The sequence below is a fragment of the Aquarana catesbeiana genome, linkage group LG12 (genome assembly GCF_042186555.1).
Source record: "Aquarana catesbeiana isolate 2022-GZ linkage group LG12, ASM4218655v1, whole genome shotgun sequence".
In the NCBI taxonomy this organism is placed as follows: domain Eukaryota; kingdom Metazoa; phylum Chordata; class Amphibia; order Anura; family Ranidae; genus Aquarana; species Aquarana catesbeiana.
The window spans coordinates 200817046-200836767 of record NC_133335.1 but is presented as its reverse complement, the minus strand read 5'-3'; the positions used below and the strand labels follow the sequence as shown (position 1 = coordinate 200836767).

The following is a 19722-nucleotide window of genomic DNA, read 5'->3' as shown; positions in this document are numbered from 1 at the left end:
CAAGTATCAAAAGAATAAAAAAAAAACAAAAACAAACAATTAACACACAATTAACATGAATGTATGGCGTAACAGAGATGTTGACACCATATAGACAACAGTGAGCTGTTGTCTATATGTCTATATGGTGTCAACATCTCTGTTACACCATACATTCATGTTAATTGTGTGTTAATTGTTTGTGTTTTTTTTTATTCTTTCGATACTTGCTCTATTTATGATTAATTGTTATCAATAATATAATTTTTTTTATATACTCTCGTCCATTTTGCCTCTAAAGTCCGATCTAGGGCCATCTTTGGTCCTCCTTTTCTCTAAAATTTGCTAATTTAATGCAGATAAGGCACCAAGTGAGTTTAATTACCACATTAATCAGCCACAGAACCTGTGTAATTATTATGTGTTCATTTTTAGAGGGATGGGTTGGCAACCCTATGCAGCGGCTACATGGAAACAATCACTCTTTCCAATGTGACAGGTGTGGGGGTCCGGGTGAGTGGCCCCCAGACGCAGACAGTATGCTTTTAGGATGTGTGGTTGTGTTCATATAGCCAATGTGGCCCCATACACTTACATAGGCTGCCCTACACATGGCAACTGTGACTTAAACAGCCTAAACACATGACCCATTCACCGTCTACGGGCCTTGGTGCTCATGTGAATGAGGCCTCTGAAAATACCATATTCAAGTGCTAGAAGCAAAACAGGTTAAACAAAACATTCAGAATTGTATACATCTGTATATCTTAACAGAACATGACGTATTTAACATAGTGTTAACGTTTTTCTCTGTAGCCATTAAAGCCTGCACAGGGGCTGGTAAAATGCCTCTGAAGTGTCCCCTCCATATATCAATTTTATTACATACCACATGTTCTGGTAAGCTATGAAATCTTTTACATATATTTCTACAGATATTACTACTGTTTTCATTCAAATTTTTTTTAAAGGTTTATTGATCCTTTAAAGCATTACTCCACCTTTCTGAATATATATGACATGTTAAGGCATGGAAGGGAAATCAGCTTTGTATCTGTTTAAGGGTGTGTGGTTTAAGGGTTTGTTTACACCATATGCAGTCGAATGCATTTTTAAGCGCAGTACGATTGCAAAAAAAAATGAATGTATTTAAATGAGCATAGTTTACACCACTGTGGTACTTTCACATAAATTTAAATTTGCTTAAATTTGGTTGCTACAATAGATATAGAGAAAACTGTGTCTATAGAAAGTTTTCCAAACAGCGCTCAGAGCAATTCTGTAACATGAACATTATGTAGGCTCAAGCAACAAGCGAGAACAATTGGAAATAATGGATACTTTGAGAGCCTATCAAGCAAAAAAAATGCAATATATAGGCTGATATTGGTAATATATACTATAGGAAGATTTTTTTTTTATTTTTTTATTTTTTTTTAGTTTGGATAGAAAAGAAAAAAATAAGATTTTTAATCAAGATTTTTCCACTCTATCCAGTGCATTGTTGTGAACTTTCCGTGTCCTCCCCCAGGACTGTAACTTTTTACAGTCCAATTGAAAATTAATGTGCAGCCTGTGACAGTATGAGAGAAAAAAAAAAAATCAGATCATAAAAGGGCAAAGTTCTCTCCACACAATGGGGCACCCTGTAAAAAGGGAACCCAGAGTTGAGGATCCATATGTACAAAGTATAATGAAAAACCCAAACAAAAGGTCCAAGAATCCAGGATTTTGCTATCCAGTTGCCACCCATAATACACATATGTGCAGTGACAAAATGGTGGGCTTTAACGGCTATGTGTCACTGGGCAGCCGTTTACTGCACACTTCTAGCACAAAGCCTGAGCTGCCGAAAGATAGCTCTCAGTCCCCACTAATGATTGGTAGCTGGGGGCACCGACTCCCAATCATGTGGCTACCGTGAAAGCCAATTACTGTGGTCACATGATTGCCGATCCCCCCATCCCCCAGGTGTACAGACCCTATTAAAGAGACTTTGGGGTTTGGTGGGAAGGGGTTGATATTAGTTCACAACAGGATAACACAAAACATCAAATGCATTTTGGAGGCTTAGCTTAATATTCATGGCTCAGGTAAGTGGTAGAACTTAGAGAATGCTTAATCACCACCAGACATAAGTCTCGGTTATAGATATAGAAGTTACAAGATGCCAGGAATCACTGTATCAGCAAAACGCTAATACAGCAGGAGATTTTCGTGCCCCCTAAACATGATGGCTGTTTCTATTATTGTAAGCCACTACCAATAAAAAAAGAGTTTGAATTCTTGGATCTTTTGTTCTGAACTCTTATTGTATTTGAACAATAGAGATGGGCCCAACGGACCCCTGTTCGGTTCGCACCAGAACTTTCCAACACCGCAAAAGTTCGTACCCGAATAACAAACCCCATTAAAGTCAATGGGACCCGAACATCAAAAGGAATTTTGAAGGCTTATATGCAAGTAATTGGGCATACAATGGTTATAGGGGTCCGGGTCTTGCCCTGGGGGACATGTATCAATAAAAAAAAGTTTGTGAAAAACATCTATTTTAAATGAGCAGTGTTTTTTTATTTTTAAAGTGAAAGCATAAAAATGAAAAATTCCTTCCAATATAGTGCCTGGGGGGTCTCCTTAGTCTACCTGTAAAGTGGCAGATCTGTACCATGTCTAGAATCTGCTGCAGCAATAATTGCGTTTAAAAAGCCCAGAAAAATTACATTTTCCCTGCAAGCTGCCTTTAATTTGCTCAGCCACAGCTGGGGAGCCAATGTGTATGATGAGGCCACAATGTAGTGCACTGGGAACAATATTAGAGATTTTTTGGATACATTCTGGTGTCACTTTGACTTTGGATAGAAGTAACAGGTGCATAAAAATTGGTCTTTGGGTGTCGGTGGCGCCTTCCCACCATAACCCTATAGAGGTCATCTTGATGAAAGCAAGAATTGGCCTTGCTGTAAAAAATTGCAATGATATGCACCTGTCAAACAGGTGCAGAAAAATTACTCTTTGGGTGTCGGGAGCACCTTTCCACCATAACCCTATAGAGGTACTCTTGATGAAAGCAGGAATCAGCCTTGCTGTAGAAAATTGCAATGTCAAACAGGTGCTGAAATATTGGTCTTTGGGTGTTAATTGTGCCCATGAAACCTATACCAAAACATTCTTCCAGATGAAATGATTGAACACCCTCAAAGCTAAGCAGTCTCGAAGTCCTGCAGCGATTCCACATTCCAAAAAGAATCAGTGACATCGGCATCCGGGGCTTCATAGCTGGTAATCCAGGACTGATTCATTTTTATAAAAGTCACGTGGTCCACAGAGTCTGTAGACAGACGCGTTCTATGATCAGTAACGAAACCTCCTGCAGCATTGAATGCCTGTTCTGAAAGCACGCTGGATGCAGGGCAGCCCAACAACTCAATAGCATACTGGGCAAGTTCTGGCCAGTGGTCTATTCTCATGACCCAGTAAGTCAGTGGATCGTCAGCCGGAAAGCTCTCCATCTCTGTTTTGGCCCCAAGGTAATTGTTCACCATGTGATGCAGAAGCTGCCTATGGGATGTGAAACCTGGCAGCCCTGGGCGGCGAGGACTAAAAAAAAATTCCAAAATGCCTCACTTAGGCAGACACCTTCTCCAACACTCCTCTCTTGACCAAAAGAAGACTCAAAACTACGTTTTCCACGGCACTGTACCTACTGGAGTCAGGAAAAACGTTCAATAAAATCCTCTTTAACGTGTCCTCAAGAGATTTTATCTTCTGCACTCTCTGTGGGGACGGGATGAGTTCTGAGAACAAAATACTTTGTTAAGCATGTGGTACCCAAATGGTTGGTGTTTTTGCCAGGTGTTTGTGCCTGAGACACAGTTTGCAGATAGCAACAGTGCGATCTGCTGCAGATGTGCTGAAAAAGGCCCAGACAGCTGACCTTTGGGGAGTGGGCCGGGAGATAACAGCTGCAGAATTTGATGGAATAGGGTGGCTGCTCTCTACTCTTTCTTGATGTTGGCCTCCTTGGGGTTGTGCCGCCTCACCTTCAGTTTCCTCCTCTGCTCTATCTGGCACCTAAGTTGCATCAGTGACCTCATCATCATCATCTCCATCTCCATCTCCTCCATCTTCATCATTATCACTGGAGGCAACTTGGCAATACGCTGCGGCTTGGGGAACATGAATACCAATTTGTCTACAGTGTTCCTCCCTCTCTCTAAGATCATGTTCCTGTCATCCTCAACCTCAGAACCAACATCTGAATCCAGTAATGGCTGGGTATTATCAAGGTGCAAGTGGCTGACGCTGTGGTCAAATAACTCAGCTGACTCCTCAATGGCTGATGTTGGGGCTCTGCTTGCGTGACAGAAGATGAGGAGGATGAGGAAGGTTTAGTAAGCCAGTCCACCACCTCCTCTGCATGCTGTGGCTGGATAGCACGGGCAAACTCAATAAACAAAGGAAATGATGCCCTGCCTGAGGACTGACCACTACGTCCACCTTTGCCTGTGGACACATTTGTTGCTGGCCCCCTTACAGTGTCAAGGGAACGTCTGCCTCTCCTTGTCCTCCCAGACATTATTGGGAGGGGGCGGTGCTTATAAGCAAATGTAAAGAAGAAGTTGAAATCTGCACGTAGATGCACTTTAATCAATGTAAAGAGGTGTTTGGTGCACTTTAATTCTCTTAGTACTCACACTACACAGACACACTCCACGTATACACTATAATATACTGCAATATAATGCACCAAAAGTATAGTGACGCACAGAAATATATGGCGTTAAACTGGCAGTAACGCACACAAAACTATATGGCGTTAAACAGGCAGTAAGACACACAAAATGATATGGCGTTAAACTGGCAGTAACGCACGCAAAACTATATGGCGTTAAACTGGCAGTAACGCACACAAAACGATATGGTGTTAAACTGGCAGTAACGCACACAGAACTATATGGCATTAAACTGGCCGTAACACACGCAAAACTATATAGCGTTAAACTGGCATTAACGCACACAAAACAATATGGCGTTAAACTGCCAGTAACGCACACAGAAGTAAATCCCATTTAACTGGCAGTAACGGACACAGAAGTAAATGGCGTTAAACTGGCAGTAACGCAATCAAATAGATGGTGTTCAACCGTCACTACACTGATGCTATCTGAACTGTCCCTACTCTAGCTATAAACTAATGTCAAGATTACTGACACGGTCTCACTACACTATACTAAAACTATCTAAGCTGTCCCTACTCTAGCTGCACACTATGCAAACCTGAATGATGGTCCTCCTCACTACACTCACACTATGCCTAGACTGACACTAAGCTAATATTCTACACTGACAATTGAAGCAAAATAGCACAGTATAGCACACTAACTAATAGCACTGAACAGAGTCCTGTACTATCTCTCTCCACGCCGGAATCACACTGAAAATGGCTGCCATTGAAAGAATACTTTTAAACTGTGGGGCGAGAATGAGCCATGATTGGATAAAGTCATGATGATAGTGTCCAATCATGACTCTGACAGTGCTCTGTGCCCTGATTGGCTGAATCTTTCACTGCTTCAGCCAATTTAGGGCTTGCAATGCACTGTTCAGCGCCGCAATGCATTGTGGTCGGTTCGGGGGGGGGGGCGAACAAATGGTCGAAAGGACCCGTTTATTCAGCTATTCGCCAAATGCCCGAACAATGAAAGTTCGGCCCGAACTTATGCTTGGGCCGAACCGTTCGCCCATTCGTATTGAACAATGCCGTGGGTGTCACTGTGGCTAAAGTGAGATTAAAACCCAAGCAGTGACCAGTAACCTAAGACAGGATCAAACAATTCACCACTCTATCCAAAACTAAAAAAAAAAACTTTTGACTGTAGTTCTACTTTACAAAGTTCATTTGATTTCTCTCAAAGGTTTGAATGTCAAATATATCAGAAAGGGGAGTTGGATTTTAGAGAACTTGATTGAATGATGAAGAGTGATCATTAAGTTCATAGAATCATTTGTAGCAACTTGTGACCTTTGCCTTATATTTTATGGGTCCACATTTATCATCAGGCTGTCTCCAAATGTCATCGCTAATGGACAGTGTTTAGGTTATAGGCTTCTTTGAGAATTCATTTTATGATGGTACGATGGGTACCAGTATACAGTATAAATGATGCAATATAAGGAAATTTGACGGAACCTTTCCACCAAAAGTTTGGGCCAATGCAGCAGATATGACTTTGCTGAAACATCTGAGAGAGGCTTTATGAAAAATAAATTTTCTGTTGACAATGAACTGATTTTTTTTGGTCAGCACATTTTTCGAGAACCGAGAGGAAATTTCTTTACAAATGGACCCTGTACCTTAGAGCCTTGATGGCATCTGTGACAAATGCAATCAAATCCAAGGAGACCATGGTGAAAAAAACAGGCTCAAATAGTTTGTTTTGTTTAATTCTATGTCACTCTATGAACTTTTTGACCTCCCCGTATATGAGTTGTAACCTCTTCTCTGCCAGAGATTCACCACAATCTAAATAAAAGTCCACCTATGAATCACATGCTAACCTTCTTTTGATGGTCATCATGGCTCCAAGCAGTATAATTATGAACATCAGCATCCCTGCAATCACCCCGGCAGTCTGCACCGTACTGTCAGCTGGCTTCTCCGGCTCCACCGTGTTGGTATTCTGTGTGGAGGCCCCTTTAAGAGAAAGAAAGGGGAGGTCATGCCTTAGTTTACTTTTCAAAAAAGGCCTTAAATGTCCTCGTAGGTATACAAAACTGTCTCTGGCAGTGAAGAGGTTAAAGTGGTTCATCCGCAAATACAAATGGGAACTCCAAATGGTTGCATGGTCCATGTGGGCCAATTAGGAAGAGTAATAGTGGTCACAGAAGGACGCATAGTCACCTGTGAATAGCTGGCTTGGGGGGTTGCGGGTGATGGGAAGATAGTCGGTGGTAACCGCTAAGAAGCAAAAGGGAATGATCCCATTTGCAGGCATGCGGGAGAGGAAAACATAGTAAGAATTGAAGGGGAAACATTGACCTATTGATGGACATTTAACAGAATCCCTCATAGTTGGACGATACTTTTAGGAAGGCCGGGGGCTAATATGGACATTCAAAAAAAAGGTTAAGGCAGGATACCCCACAATCAGAAAGCTACTGCTCATTCAATGAAAGCAGAACCCCTTGTTCATTTCAGAACTAATTTTAGACACCATGATGTCATACTCCCACCTGAGTAAAGACTCTGCTGCTTGCATCATTATTTCAAACTATTTAAAACTATTTAAAACTCAATGCTAAATTGTGCTATTGGAGGCTGCATCGATTCATTTTTATATACGGAACTACTTTTCAACAGGGCAGACCAGTGGTTATTAAGCACTGCAAACTCCGGGCTGCAAACTCCCCTGTTCCAGACAAGGAGGACAGTTACAGTGTCCCCTCCCTATTGCCAAGGTTGCAGAGTAGCAGTGGGCACTCTGTTCTTGAAAGTGTGTGTTTCAGCACCAGGCATTGAATGAATGTTTCACTTGATGCAGTGTAACTGCAGACCTTCCATCCCCAACAGGGAGTGAAATTACATACTTCCCCTCCATGATCATGTGATGGAGAGAAAGGAATTTTTTTCCAATAAGTGTGCACATACTGTCAGCAGATCTGAAGTAAGCTGGGGAGGGGGGGGGGAGGTTGGTATATCTGCTGCATTCAGCCCATACTGTGCCCCCCAGTTCCCTGAGAACCTTAAGCCAGATGTAGATCCCCTAACCTCCCACAGTGCCCACCAACATCCCATAGTGCCCTAGAATATCCCACAGGAGCATGCAGTGCCCCTCAACCCATTACAATGCCCCCCAAGCTCCCTGAGAGCCTCCACAGTCCCTCCAATCCCCTACAGTGTTGTCCAGCCTCCCATAGCACCCCCGGCCTGCTACAGAGTCTCCAGCCCCCCCACAGTTTCCCACAGTGTCCCTATCCCCCGAAGTGCCTTCCCTAGCACATTTCAAAGCCCCCTATATTTTTCCTTCATCTTCTCCTCCTACTAAAAACCTAAAGCGTTTGTTACCTAAAGAAAAAATGGATCCTGTTCCTTTGAAGCATGTTATACAGCACAGTGCTTGTGCTGTGTAATTTGGCCCCCTGTGTTATTTGAAATACCTGGCTGATCCTGCTTGGTTCTGCCCCCCCCTGTAAAGTGACCATGGTGAGCCCTGACATCGTGGTCAGTTTACGTGCTTTTGTCATCAGCAGCTCTCCTCTCCTCTCGCCCCCCCCTCCCCTCCCTGCCTGTCAGCTATGTGTCCGTGCCACCAGTTCGTGATTCACGCCATCCTCTCTGTTAAATAATGTAATCTGCCCCGCATCTGTGTTTTTTATAAAAATGCAGCTATATACCTGATTTCAGGGCGCCTTCCGGCACTCATGTGACCGGACCGCCTCTCTCCTCCTCCCCTCCTGGCCCCACCCGCTGCAGCTGTCAGGCCAAGAGAGGAGAGAAGCAGCTGGTCACATGAGCGCCGATCGGTGCTTTGAAATCAGGTATATAGCTGCATTGTTTTTATAAAACAAAGGGCAGATTACATTATTAAACAAAGTCGATGATGTGAAATGTGAACTGTGGGTTAACAACCACTTTAATCCGGAGTGTTCTTCTTCTTACTGACTACCAAACATCATATTTTGCATTTCAATACTTGTGTTGGATAGGTGTAAACTTTTTTTTTTTTTTACTGTTGGGGTATAGAAGGTTTTGAAATACTTTACTGGACCCTGGTATCTCTAAGGTTGGCAAACACTGGTAGAGGCCACGAAACAAAAAAGGAGAGATGATTTCATGTTTCCTGAACTATAAAGAGTCTTCTGACTCCTCTCAACATTCCCCCTACTGTTCTCTTGCTAAAATAAAGCCATAGGGCCAGGTTTACATTTATGTGGTGTGCTGCACATTAATTTACATTCATTGCGTTAGGGCAGCACCCACCCTAGGTGTCGGTCAATGAGTGTCTTGAGAAAAATTCAGCTCTGGTTGCACTATTTCCCTGGACTCATATCTAAAAAAACCTCTTTGTCAGAAAAGAACAACTTCATATGGTTCAAAACTGCCTGGCCTATATGGAATAAATCACAATCTTGAGATGATTTAAAAAACTGACATTAAGCTCTTTATGGGCTGTTAAAGGTCACTACTGTCTTCCAACACTTTTGGTTTGTTTATTGTTAAGAAACTTCTAATAGGCATATATCACATATACGATCTTCAACATCAATTTTCAAAGTGCAACTTCAGCTTTGTTGAGGAAAAAAAGATCTTTCCAGGTCATCTATTTAAATTACAAAGATTTTTTTTCAGCAAGGCTTGTTATTTCAGATTTTTAAGTGCTTCATTTTGGTAGATATTTAGATAGGGCAGGCTATGCATTTGCAAAAATCTTACAAAATGTGTTGTTAGTGGGAGGTTTTGCTTTAATTATAATCACATGATCATCCCTAGTACTGAGGTTGTCTCTACCAATCATCTTCTATCTTCAGCTTGTTCAATTAGGCTGTGAAAATGAAAGATAGAAGCTGATTGGTTGGCTCCTCCATATTTTGGCTGCTCCAGTTTTGAAATATCCCCTATCTGTATCCTCAGCATCCCTTCAGATCTGCAGCACTCAGCGGAATTATTGCATCAAAGATGAAAGTAGCAGTGTCATATTCTATACAACAGGCTTCCTCTGAAGGGGCAATAGCTTTTCTATTAGGGTCATTAGAGAATAGCCCATGTGTACACTACAATAGAGCACTATTGGCTAATAAGAGGACTTGAGTGTAGCCCAGCTCAATATAGGTCACACTTCCTTTAATGGGTGCCCATTGATCTAAGTAAGTAAAAAGGGGTAAAGTAAGTACATGAAGGGAGGTCAGTTGGGATTAAGTTATTTAAAGCCCAACAGAAGTTTTGGTTTTAAATCAGTTTTGATCTATGTGGAAGACGTGTAGAGGTCTAACATGCTCAGTCAGAGCCAGTAATCTAAAATCATTGGGGGGCATGAGCTTTGCCGACTGTAGAGCTATAGGTCTGACTCAGCAAAAACCTCTCTAGATGATCATACCCTTCAATGCAATCTCCACTAGCTTCCGGGTCTGATCCCGAGCGGCTTCCCTGCTGCATTTTTAACACAGCAGGTTGCCCACTTGGCACAGGCACCATCCAGTGAATGCTTTGCATTTCTCAATGAATGCAAGGAATTCACAGATTGGATGAGGTGGACAGCATGACATCACCACCCTATCTCCTCCGATCAGAGAAAGCTTTGCACTCATTGAGAAAATGCAAGGTGATCTCTGATCGGCACCCGTGCTGACCAGAAGACCTGCTATATTCACAATGTTGCAGGGCATCAGCTTAGCACGGGACCCAGAAGCTAGTTGAAATCACTGTAGCAGCGATTTCTATTACAGCTTCTAGAGTAGTGGTCTTCAAACTGCATCCTCCAGGCCAGGTGTGGCCCTTTGCTTGCCTTTATTTGTTCCTTGTGGCACCATTCCTCCCACAGACACCAATGATAGGGCACTATTCCTCCCACAGACACCAATGATGGAGCACTATTCCTCCCACTGACACCAATGATGGGGCACTATTCCTCCCACTGATACCAATGATAGGGCACTATTCCTCCCACAGACACCAATGATGGGGCACTATTCCTCCCACTGATACCAATGATGGGGCACTATTCCTCCCACTGACACTGGCACTAATTATTCCACTGACACCAATGTTAGGACACTACACCTCCTTTAAATACTAACAATGGGACATTTTCCCTCAAACTAGAACCAAGGATGGGGTATTGTTTACTCCCACTGACCACCACTCATTAAAGGCTGAAGGACAGTAAACTGGCCCTTTGTTTCATTGATATGAAATCATGTGCTTAGTTAAGCTAGCAAATCAGGGCCATAGACTTGTATTGTGAAAAAGAACAAAAAAACTGTTGCGTAAAATTGCAAAGGGGGAAGCAGAGTCTGAGTATAAAATGAGGAAACATGGCTGCCCTATGTACATATCCATATTAAAAAATAATTAAAAAAACAAGCTTTTTTAAAACATTTATGCTAACATTTATCTAACAATCATTGTTAAGGCTATACATCCCCTTTAAATTTTTCTCTGGTCAAACCCAAGCTAGAAGTATATAATAATGTTGCTATCATTTCACCATCCCCTCCGCTTATATAAAAAAAAAGTCTCACCTTTGGAGGCCAAGCGGACGCAGCTGATTTTAGTTTCCTGTAAAACCAAAGAAAACAAGACAATCAGCGCAAACTCATTAGACGGCTTTATCGGTGTTGGAAAAAGCTATTCTTGCAACGGGCGGCCCCTGCTTCACAGAGCGCCTGGATTATGTTTTGAGTACACAGAAATGTTCTTGGAAAAGGAAGAACTGTTCACTTGATCTTACATTTCAAGTAATTACCTGGTGCTTGTAATTTCACACCACACCATGACAATTTTCACTTCCCAATTTCTCATTCACAGAAGCAGAAAAGTAAAGGTGAGCAGGATAGATATTTGTTGAGAAAAGTAGACAACAGAAGGGCATGGGGCCTGCTGCTTCTGCTTACAAGCAGCCGGCCTTTCCGTATATTATTATACAAGGCTTTCTGTTATATGAAAAACCACAAGACGGTAATGGAGGTGACATTGTACCATCTTTTACGCTACCTATCAGCAGTAGACATAGACTGCAGAGGGTGCAAGTAAATGGTTTAGCCCCCCCCCAAGGCTCTGATGTATTACCCTACACATATTCGTCATCTTCTTTTTTTTAAAGAAGATCTACCACGAGAATTTTTTTTCTAGTTCTGTCCCCTATGGGACAAAGTACATGTAGTCCATTGTCCCATGTTTTTACCCTTAGTTATTAGCACCCACCTGCCCCCCTCTTCTCCTGCCACGGCTGATCTCACAACACATTTATTAGGTTGATTATTAACAACCATGTCCTTCAAATGGGACATTCCTGAGCATTGCTGGGTGCCCCAGGGGACAGAGAGAAAGTACATGTATAATGTTCTGTTGACCTTGGCCCTGGTGCAGTCATATCCCCCATGCCAGCCAACCGCCTCAACTACCTTGCAATTCACTGTAATTGTTGAACAGCCATTGTTTTCTGAGCTGTGATTTTCTTAAAATTGACTGTATAGCATCAATTCAATACTCTAGTAAAGAAGTTCTGTTGAGGAGTCTGGCCTCTGTGCATGTCTGTTCGCCAATATATCTCCTTCAAAGCTGTTGTCGCAGTAGGAGGGGCGGGGGGCAGGTCCGTACCATAACTAGGGTTAACTAGAAAGCACTTAGAACCATAGGACAAATGACTACACATACTTTGTCCCATAGAGACCAAATCTGTAAAATAAAAATATTTTTTTTTTCTTTAAGGTGATATCTTTGTCTGGAACTCCCTGTATACTACTACTCTCTCTATGTTCATTCCACAAAATCTTTATCAACCACTCATCTCAAGCTGGGTATTTGATGTCACCAACAACGATTTCACCTGCTGTGAGGCTGGTGCTGCAAAATAAGTCAGAACTGAAAGCTTTAGGCTTTCTTCATGCAGTTTTAAAATGATGGCTACTGCCATGAGGTTACATCAGCGATAGACCCTAGCACTGATGCCATGCCTCCACCATTGTCTACACCAGTGGTCTCCAAACTCTGATGTGGCCCTTGGCTTGCCTTTATCGGGCCCCTCACAAACAAACTATGTAAAGTATATCAAAAACTGGAGTTCAACTTTAAGGAATAGTTAGACTTAGGCTTTCACTTTAAGATGCAAAGGCAGTGGACGGGGGGTGTTCACCTACTGCGGTTGCAAAAAACGTGACCCATTCAAGCAAATGGGGATGCGCCACAACTGCACGCAAAATGGATTGCTTTTCAGAGATATGGCAATTTAGCCACACATGTAAACTTAGCCTAAGGCCTCATGTAAACATCGTTTGAAAAAAACAGCTTCAAAGCCACTACCAACGCTAGGAAAAAGCTGTAAAAACACGCTTTTAGTAGCTATTTGCATTGATGTTAATGCACGTTTAGCCGCGTTAGCTTTTAGCAGGGTTTCTCTGCCTCTATTTAAAATCAGTGGTTCCCTATGAAAGCTCTCTCTGCAGAATCCACCCGGCAGACCCATAGTGTCCGCTGTCAATGGGCCTCTTGAAAAAGTTGGCAAATTCATTGACGCCCTCATTAAGGACCTTGTCCCTGATTTGCCTTCATTTGTGCAAGACACTATGGATGTGCTGCGGCGACTGGATGCTCTGGCTATGCCACCTGGGGCCTTACTAGTGGGGATTGATGTTGAATCGTTGTACACCTCAATACCACACTCCTGGGGATTACGTGCAGTACAATTCTTTCTCGAGCGGAGGTTCCCATCCCATGGACAGCAGAATGAATTCATAAGCGAAATTCTTACCTTTTTACTTGAACATAATTGCTTCCAGTTTTTGGGAACCTTTTACCAGCAAATAAGGGGGACTTCAATGGGAGCACCTTGGGCGCCCTCATACGCATGCCTATATTTAGGCATGTGGGAGGAAGATCTGGTATATCCCTCGTCATTGTACCTCAGCCACTGTGCCACGTGGCTGAGGTACATTGATGATGTTCTTATGATTTGGGGAGGCTCGGTACACGAGCTACATACTTTCATGAATGAGTTAAATTCTAACGACAGAAACATCAGACTTACCTACACCTTTCATCCCCACTGTCTTTCATTCCTTGATCGAATGATTTACATTGATAACGGTCTGATTAAGACCAAGACTTTTAGAAAGTCCACAGCAGCAAATACCCTCCTTCAGGCATCTAGTGATCACCCCAAATCCCTGATCAGGGCTATTCCTGTAGGCCAATTTCTCAGGGCCCGAAGAAACTGCTCTGATCAAGACGACTTTATTGCTGAGTCCAAAGATCTATATAAAAGATTCAGGGAAAGAGGCTATTCTCATTCCTGTATCAGGGAGGCCAGAAGGAGAGCTACTCAGACAGACCGGCTAACCCTCCTCACGAAGAAGAAAAAAGATCCCAAAATTTCAGAATTGCAAGGGCCCCCAAGGATCATCACCAAATTTGGTGCCCAGTGGGACCAAGTTAGGACTATACTTAATCAACACTGGCATATCCTTTCTGAGTCGCCCACTTTGGGCAAAATTGTAGGTACCAGACCCCTCTTAACAGCCCGGCGCTCTAAAAATCTAAAAAACAGCCTTATACACTCCGAGTATCAAAGATCTCCTACCCCTAACTGACTGACACAACTTCCACCCCTGAAGGGCATGTTTAGGTGTGGTCGCTGTTCAGTTTGCAAGTATGTTGAACGTACAGATACATTTACTGACTCTGAGGGTAAAAAACTCTTCAAAATTAACAACTTTATAAACTGCAATACAACAAGGGTGATTTATATGCTCACCTGCCCCTGCGGGAAACATTATGTTGGTAAAACCAAGAGCCCACTGAGGGTTAGATTGGGTGAGCACATTCAGAGCATCCTGGCTAAGGATGATGAGCGACCCATTCCATTACATTTTATACAAGCACACGGGGGTAACCCCAAGGGGCTTACCTTTAAAGGTATCTATAGGCTCAATCTCCCCCAGAGAAGGGGTGATTTCGACAGGATTCTGTACCAGAAGGAGAAGATGTGGATATACAATACTAAAAGTATGCACTCCCAAGGGTTAAATAATGAGTGCAACCTTGGTGTATTTCTTACTCCATAAATACACCAGCGGTCATGATTCCACATCTTCTCCTGATGGTCAGAGTTTCCTGTCCTTAGCCTCCATCAATAATCACATTGCCCTGGATCCCTTCCAAATACCCCTTGATTTCCTTATTTATTATCTTCTGCTTTCTCTGTATTTTTCTTTTTCTCGCTAGTCTTGTTCCGCCTTGTTATCTATTTATGTTGTTTTCCCTTCCCCCCCCCCCTTCCCTATCCCCCCCTTTCCCTTAGTTTTGTTTGCACTTATGGACCCGCCCTTTTAGTCATGACTTATGTTTTCTCTATGTGTATGGCTGTCAGTGAACGGCGTGGTAGCCTTGGTAACAAGACGCGGAAGTTCACGTGGTCCCGTCTCAATACTATTTAAGTGAATGATGTTTGCTACTGCGCATGCTCTGATGAAATCCGATCTACGGATGAAACGCGTCAGCATGACGTCATCACGCTGTCTGTAGCGTATCTGCTGACCAACAGACCCGCCCACCAGCTCCGATCACACTGACCCGCAAATTAAGCGGCTGTCTGTATCCTCATGCAGAAACCATACGAGGGGAAATCTGCAGCATTAGCCATTCGGACCTTACCCGCAGCAACTACTTGAGCTTACCTCCCCTCACTGCCCATCTGCTACTAATGATGGAGGCACACTCCGGATGATCCTCTGCAGGATTGAACTACCAGCAACAAGGCACTTTACAAGCAGGAGACGGTGACAGCTTTAACTTCCTTCCCTGACGTGGACGGCAGTCAACACTGGGTGAGATCTTACCTCTTTGCATCCCTGATCCGGGACTGTTATCCTCAGTTATCCCCAGTGTCTACTACCCGGCATCCGTTCCACATAGTCAGCCACACAGCCTAGCCCCGCTCCTCCAACTTTAGTTGCCTGCATCTTCCACCTACACCTTCCAGCCTCCAGTCTTGTGAGCCATTCCCGGCCTAGAGAGACCCCGATCCCTTAAGTTTGCACACACCTGTGCTCTGAGGCCGCTGCTGAGTCATCCATACATCCCTCCATCCAGGGCCTTTCCACCGTGGCCCTTCACCACTCTCTCCCCCTCCCTGGTTATTTCTGCCCTCCAGATCACTATATAGTGTTGATCGGATCTGTCGTCACAACCACTCACCATCAAACCAATTTTTACTGTTTATCATCTGCTGCCCCTCCTTTTTACCATAAGGACTTCCAGCAATGTTTTGTACCTCTTACTTTGAAACCATTCATGTTTATTTATTTTGAATGACTTCACATGTTACATGCGAGTGGTTGATGTGATAGGTGGCCATCTGTGTCTGCACATGACTGTCTTGTCTTTTTAATGGTGATGGTACCTGTGTTTTCACGATATTTTTGGATTGGTGTTTATAGTGAGCTTTTTCAATAAATAGTATTTAATTATTTAATTCGACTCTTGCAAGTTCCTCATCTATGATTTCACTTTTTCTTTGGTCTTTTTCTCTACTGATCTGACTTTCAGCCCATTGATTTGATTTCCTGACCTGCCGGGCTGCATGCTTGGATAAGGGTCTGGTACGGATGGGGGGAGGGGGGTTGGGGCATGCCATTTTTATTTAATTTTTTGCGTGGGGTTCCCTTTCAAGATCCATACCATACTCAAAGGGCCTAGTATGGATCTTGGGGGGGGGGGCACGCCATTTTTTAATATTTATTTTGGCATGGGGTTCCCTTTCAAGATCCTCAAAACACAAGTCGCACCACAAGTCGGATCATTATGGTCCAGCTTGGATGCAACAATTATTCAAATCAATGGGCTGAAAGTTGGATCAGTAGACAGCTTTAATGGGGAACCGTTGATTTTGAATATAGGCAGAGGAACGGTGCTAAAAAGTTAACGCGGCTTAACACACATTAACGCCAATGCAAAAAGCTACTAAAAGCGTGTTTTTACAGATTTTTCCTAGAGTTGGTAGTGGCTTTGCAGCTTGTTTTTCTAACTCCTGTGTACATGAGGCCTAAATGTTCTGAAAACACAGAGTTTTCACCAAGCACAGCGCTGTCAGGAGGTTAAAAAGAAAAAAAACCTCGGGGTATATACTGTGTCCCTTATGTCTACTATAAATGTCAACATTTTATCAGAGTGTATCTTTGACAAAAACATTAATGAGCCTAAGCACAGACACATAGACAGCTTATGTTATTTTGCTTCAGTCCCTCATTAGCTTATATTCAGAAACTACATCTACGTCAATTAGTCATACTACAAAGGCTTATGTTGTTGTAGGCTGCTGTCATGTCTTTGATAAGTGTAACATCGCACTTCCCATATGATGCACTGACAGAATAACATATACTAGGAGACACCGTGCCCTCCTCCGCCTTCTAAATATGTGTAACATGTACAAAGAAATACTGGGTGCATTTACAATATCTACTATGCTTTGGCTACTGTTTAACAAAGAGTGACATGTCAGCTCCTCAATGCTAATGAAAACTGTCTGCATGCAGAATAATAACATACAATGTGCAAAAATGTGTTACAATGCACAACAGCTAATGAGATGTTTGTATTCCATTTCCACACAGATTCTAAAATGACAGCTATAATCAGATCATTATTTGTTTTGTTTTATTGTTATTTTTATTATTATTTTTATTTATTTATTTTTTTATTGATCATGTATGTACGATCTGCACATTAAAACAGAACTCCAGGCAAGGTAATAAATACACAGTTTAAAATCCTATGTGTTAACCGTTTTACTGGCCAAATCATTTTTAATTCTAGTTCAGCCAGTCTTGCATAGTGCTTATTCGGGCAAATGACACACTTATTTCCTGGTTCAGATAAGTGGCTTTCTGTGTCACCTCCCCACCTCCTGGCTGCTCATTGGACACAGAATCAGCATCCTCCTCCTCTCTGTTCAATGAGCAGGAAAGAGAGTCAGGAGGAAGTATGCCTAGGTTCACACAAATGCTGCTGTATAACCTTGTGTTTTTTCAGCATGTTTGTAAGCGGGTGGAATTGGGAAGGGTTCCTCTTTTAAGAATATCCCTCCCTTACTGGTGAGGAGTGGTAGTCCTCAGTACATGGGTAGTAGGGTGGCTGGGGGCTTTTCAGTCTTGGACTGGAACAGGAAGAAAAGAAAAAGAAAGAAGAAGAAGGAAGAAAGAAGAAGAAGAAAGATGAAAACAAATGAAGAAATAAGATGAAAGAAGAAATAAGATGAAATAAGAAATAAGACGAAAGAAGAAGAAAGAAGAAGAAGAAAAAGAAGAAGAAGGAAGAAGAAGAAGGAAGAAGAAGAAGAAAGAAGAAGAAAGAAGAAGAAAGAAGAAGAAGGAAGAAGAAGAAGAAGAAGAAGAAGAAAGAAGATGAATAAAGAAAGAAGAAAGATGAAGAAGAAAGAAGTAGAAGAGAGAAGGAAGAGGAAGAAGAAGAAAGAAGAAGATAGAAGGAAGAAGAAGAAGAAAGAAGAAGAGAGAAGGAAGAGGAAGAAGAAGGAGAAGAAAGAAAAAGAGAGAAGGAAGAAGAAGACGAAAGAAGAAGAGAGAAGGAAGAGGAAGTAGAAGAAGAAGAAAGAAGAAAAAGTAGAACCCAACAGGTCTCGCCCCCAAGAGGTGGGGGGGGGGAGGCTTGGAGTAGGAGAGAGGTCATGTGTGGCTTATCTATTACATGGGACATTCCTGAGCAATGCTGGGTGCCCCAGGGGACACAGAGGAAGTACATGTATAATGGTTTGTTGACCTTGGCCCAGGTGCAGCCATCTCCCCCATGCCAGCCAAATGCCTCAGCTACCTTGCTATTCACTGTAATTGTTGAACAGCCATTGTTTTCTGAACTGTAACTTTCTTAACATAGACTGTATAGCATCAAGTCAATAGTCTAGTAAAGAATTTCTGTTGGGGAGTCTAGCCACTGTGCGTATCTATTTGTCAATATGGCTCTCAACCAACACCTGGAGAAGTGTGAAAGGAATTAATGATGGATGAAGACAGGGCAGCAGATCCAGAGTGAGAGTGGAACCCATCAAGTTCACCTGGGAGAGCGGGGGTAGTTAGCTCAGCCAGACAGGTGGAGCGGTTCATTCTTCGGCCACCACCCCTGCACCGAGGATAGTGGTAGGGGGCCAGGAACAGATAGAGGCCCTGGCCCAGGAAAGATTAGGGAAGGCAAGGCTGCTACCTACGCTAGCCAAGCACAAGGGAGCTTGACCCTTCCCTACATGTTTTTAATGCATTTCCATGCTTCATGCACTTTTATTTTTGTAGGAGAAGGTTCTTAAGCACAAAACCCTTCAAAAAAGCACATACTGAAAAATGTGTCAAAAATGCACATGCATGCTTCCATTGAGGTCACCACCAACCATTGTGTGCCACCAAATTAAACACCTGCATCTTTTAAAAAAATGGCACTGCACCATGCTGCACTGATGTGAATGGGTACCATAGGAGAAGAACATGATTTCTATTGTCATGCATTACGGTGTGACAGCAGATGTAGGCAAAATTGCACTATGGTGTAAAGGGCCTAAAGCTGAACCAGGAAGTAGTGACGCTGAAGCAGCAGAGTGATCTTCTTGACCATGGAGTGTGGCAGAGTTGTGTAAATCACAAGAGTGACTAAGCCAAAAGACAAACCCCTTAGCTAGAAAAAAAATCAATAAACATATATGCATTTAGACCACAATGCCAAGAAAATTATTATTATAGGTCCTTATATAACACCCACAATTTATGCAGCACTTTTACAGACATTGTATATTGTAGATTCACATCAGTCTCTGCCCACAAGAGCTTGCAATCTGAGGTCCATACCTCACATGTATGCATACTAGGGCCAATTAACCTACTAACATGTCTTTAGAGTGTGGGAGTAAATAACACACGAACATGCAAACTCTAAGCAGTTATTGTGGTGCATAGGATTTGGTAAGTGACCCTTATGGAACTCTCTACTTTGTCCTCCACCGCCTCCACCCACTGACTCACTCACTGCCC

General features: G+C 42.7%; 1 protein-coding gene across 13 annotated transcripts in view; it reads right to left on the bottom strand.

Moving 5' to 3' along the window:
- The window catches only part of PTPRT (protein tyrosine phosphatase receptor type T), a 645628-nt gene that overhangs the window by 195065 nt on the left and 430841 nt on the right, over nucleotides 1–19722 (bottom strand). For 7 of the 13 annotated variants that reach the window (XM_073606476.1, XM_073606478.1, XM_073606484.1 and 4 more), the window contains 3 exons: nucleotides 11218–11254; nucleotides 6881–6937; nucleotides 6538–6673 (listed from right to left, as the gene is read on the bottom strand). In XM_073606476.1, the coding sequence (XP_073462577.1) occupies nucleotides 6538–6673; nucleotides 6881–6937; nucleotides 11218–11254 (230 nt within the window). The remainder of the gene's footprint in view (nucleotides 1–6537; nucleotides 6674–6880; nucleotides 6938–11217; nucleotides 11255–19722) is intronic. The other 6 variants (XM_073606482.1, XM_073606483.1, XM_073606489.1 and 3 more) reach the window with 1 other exon arrangement.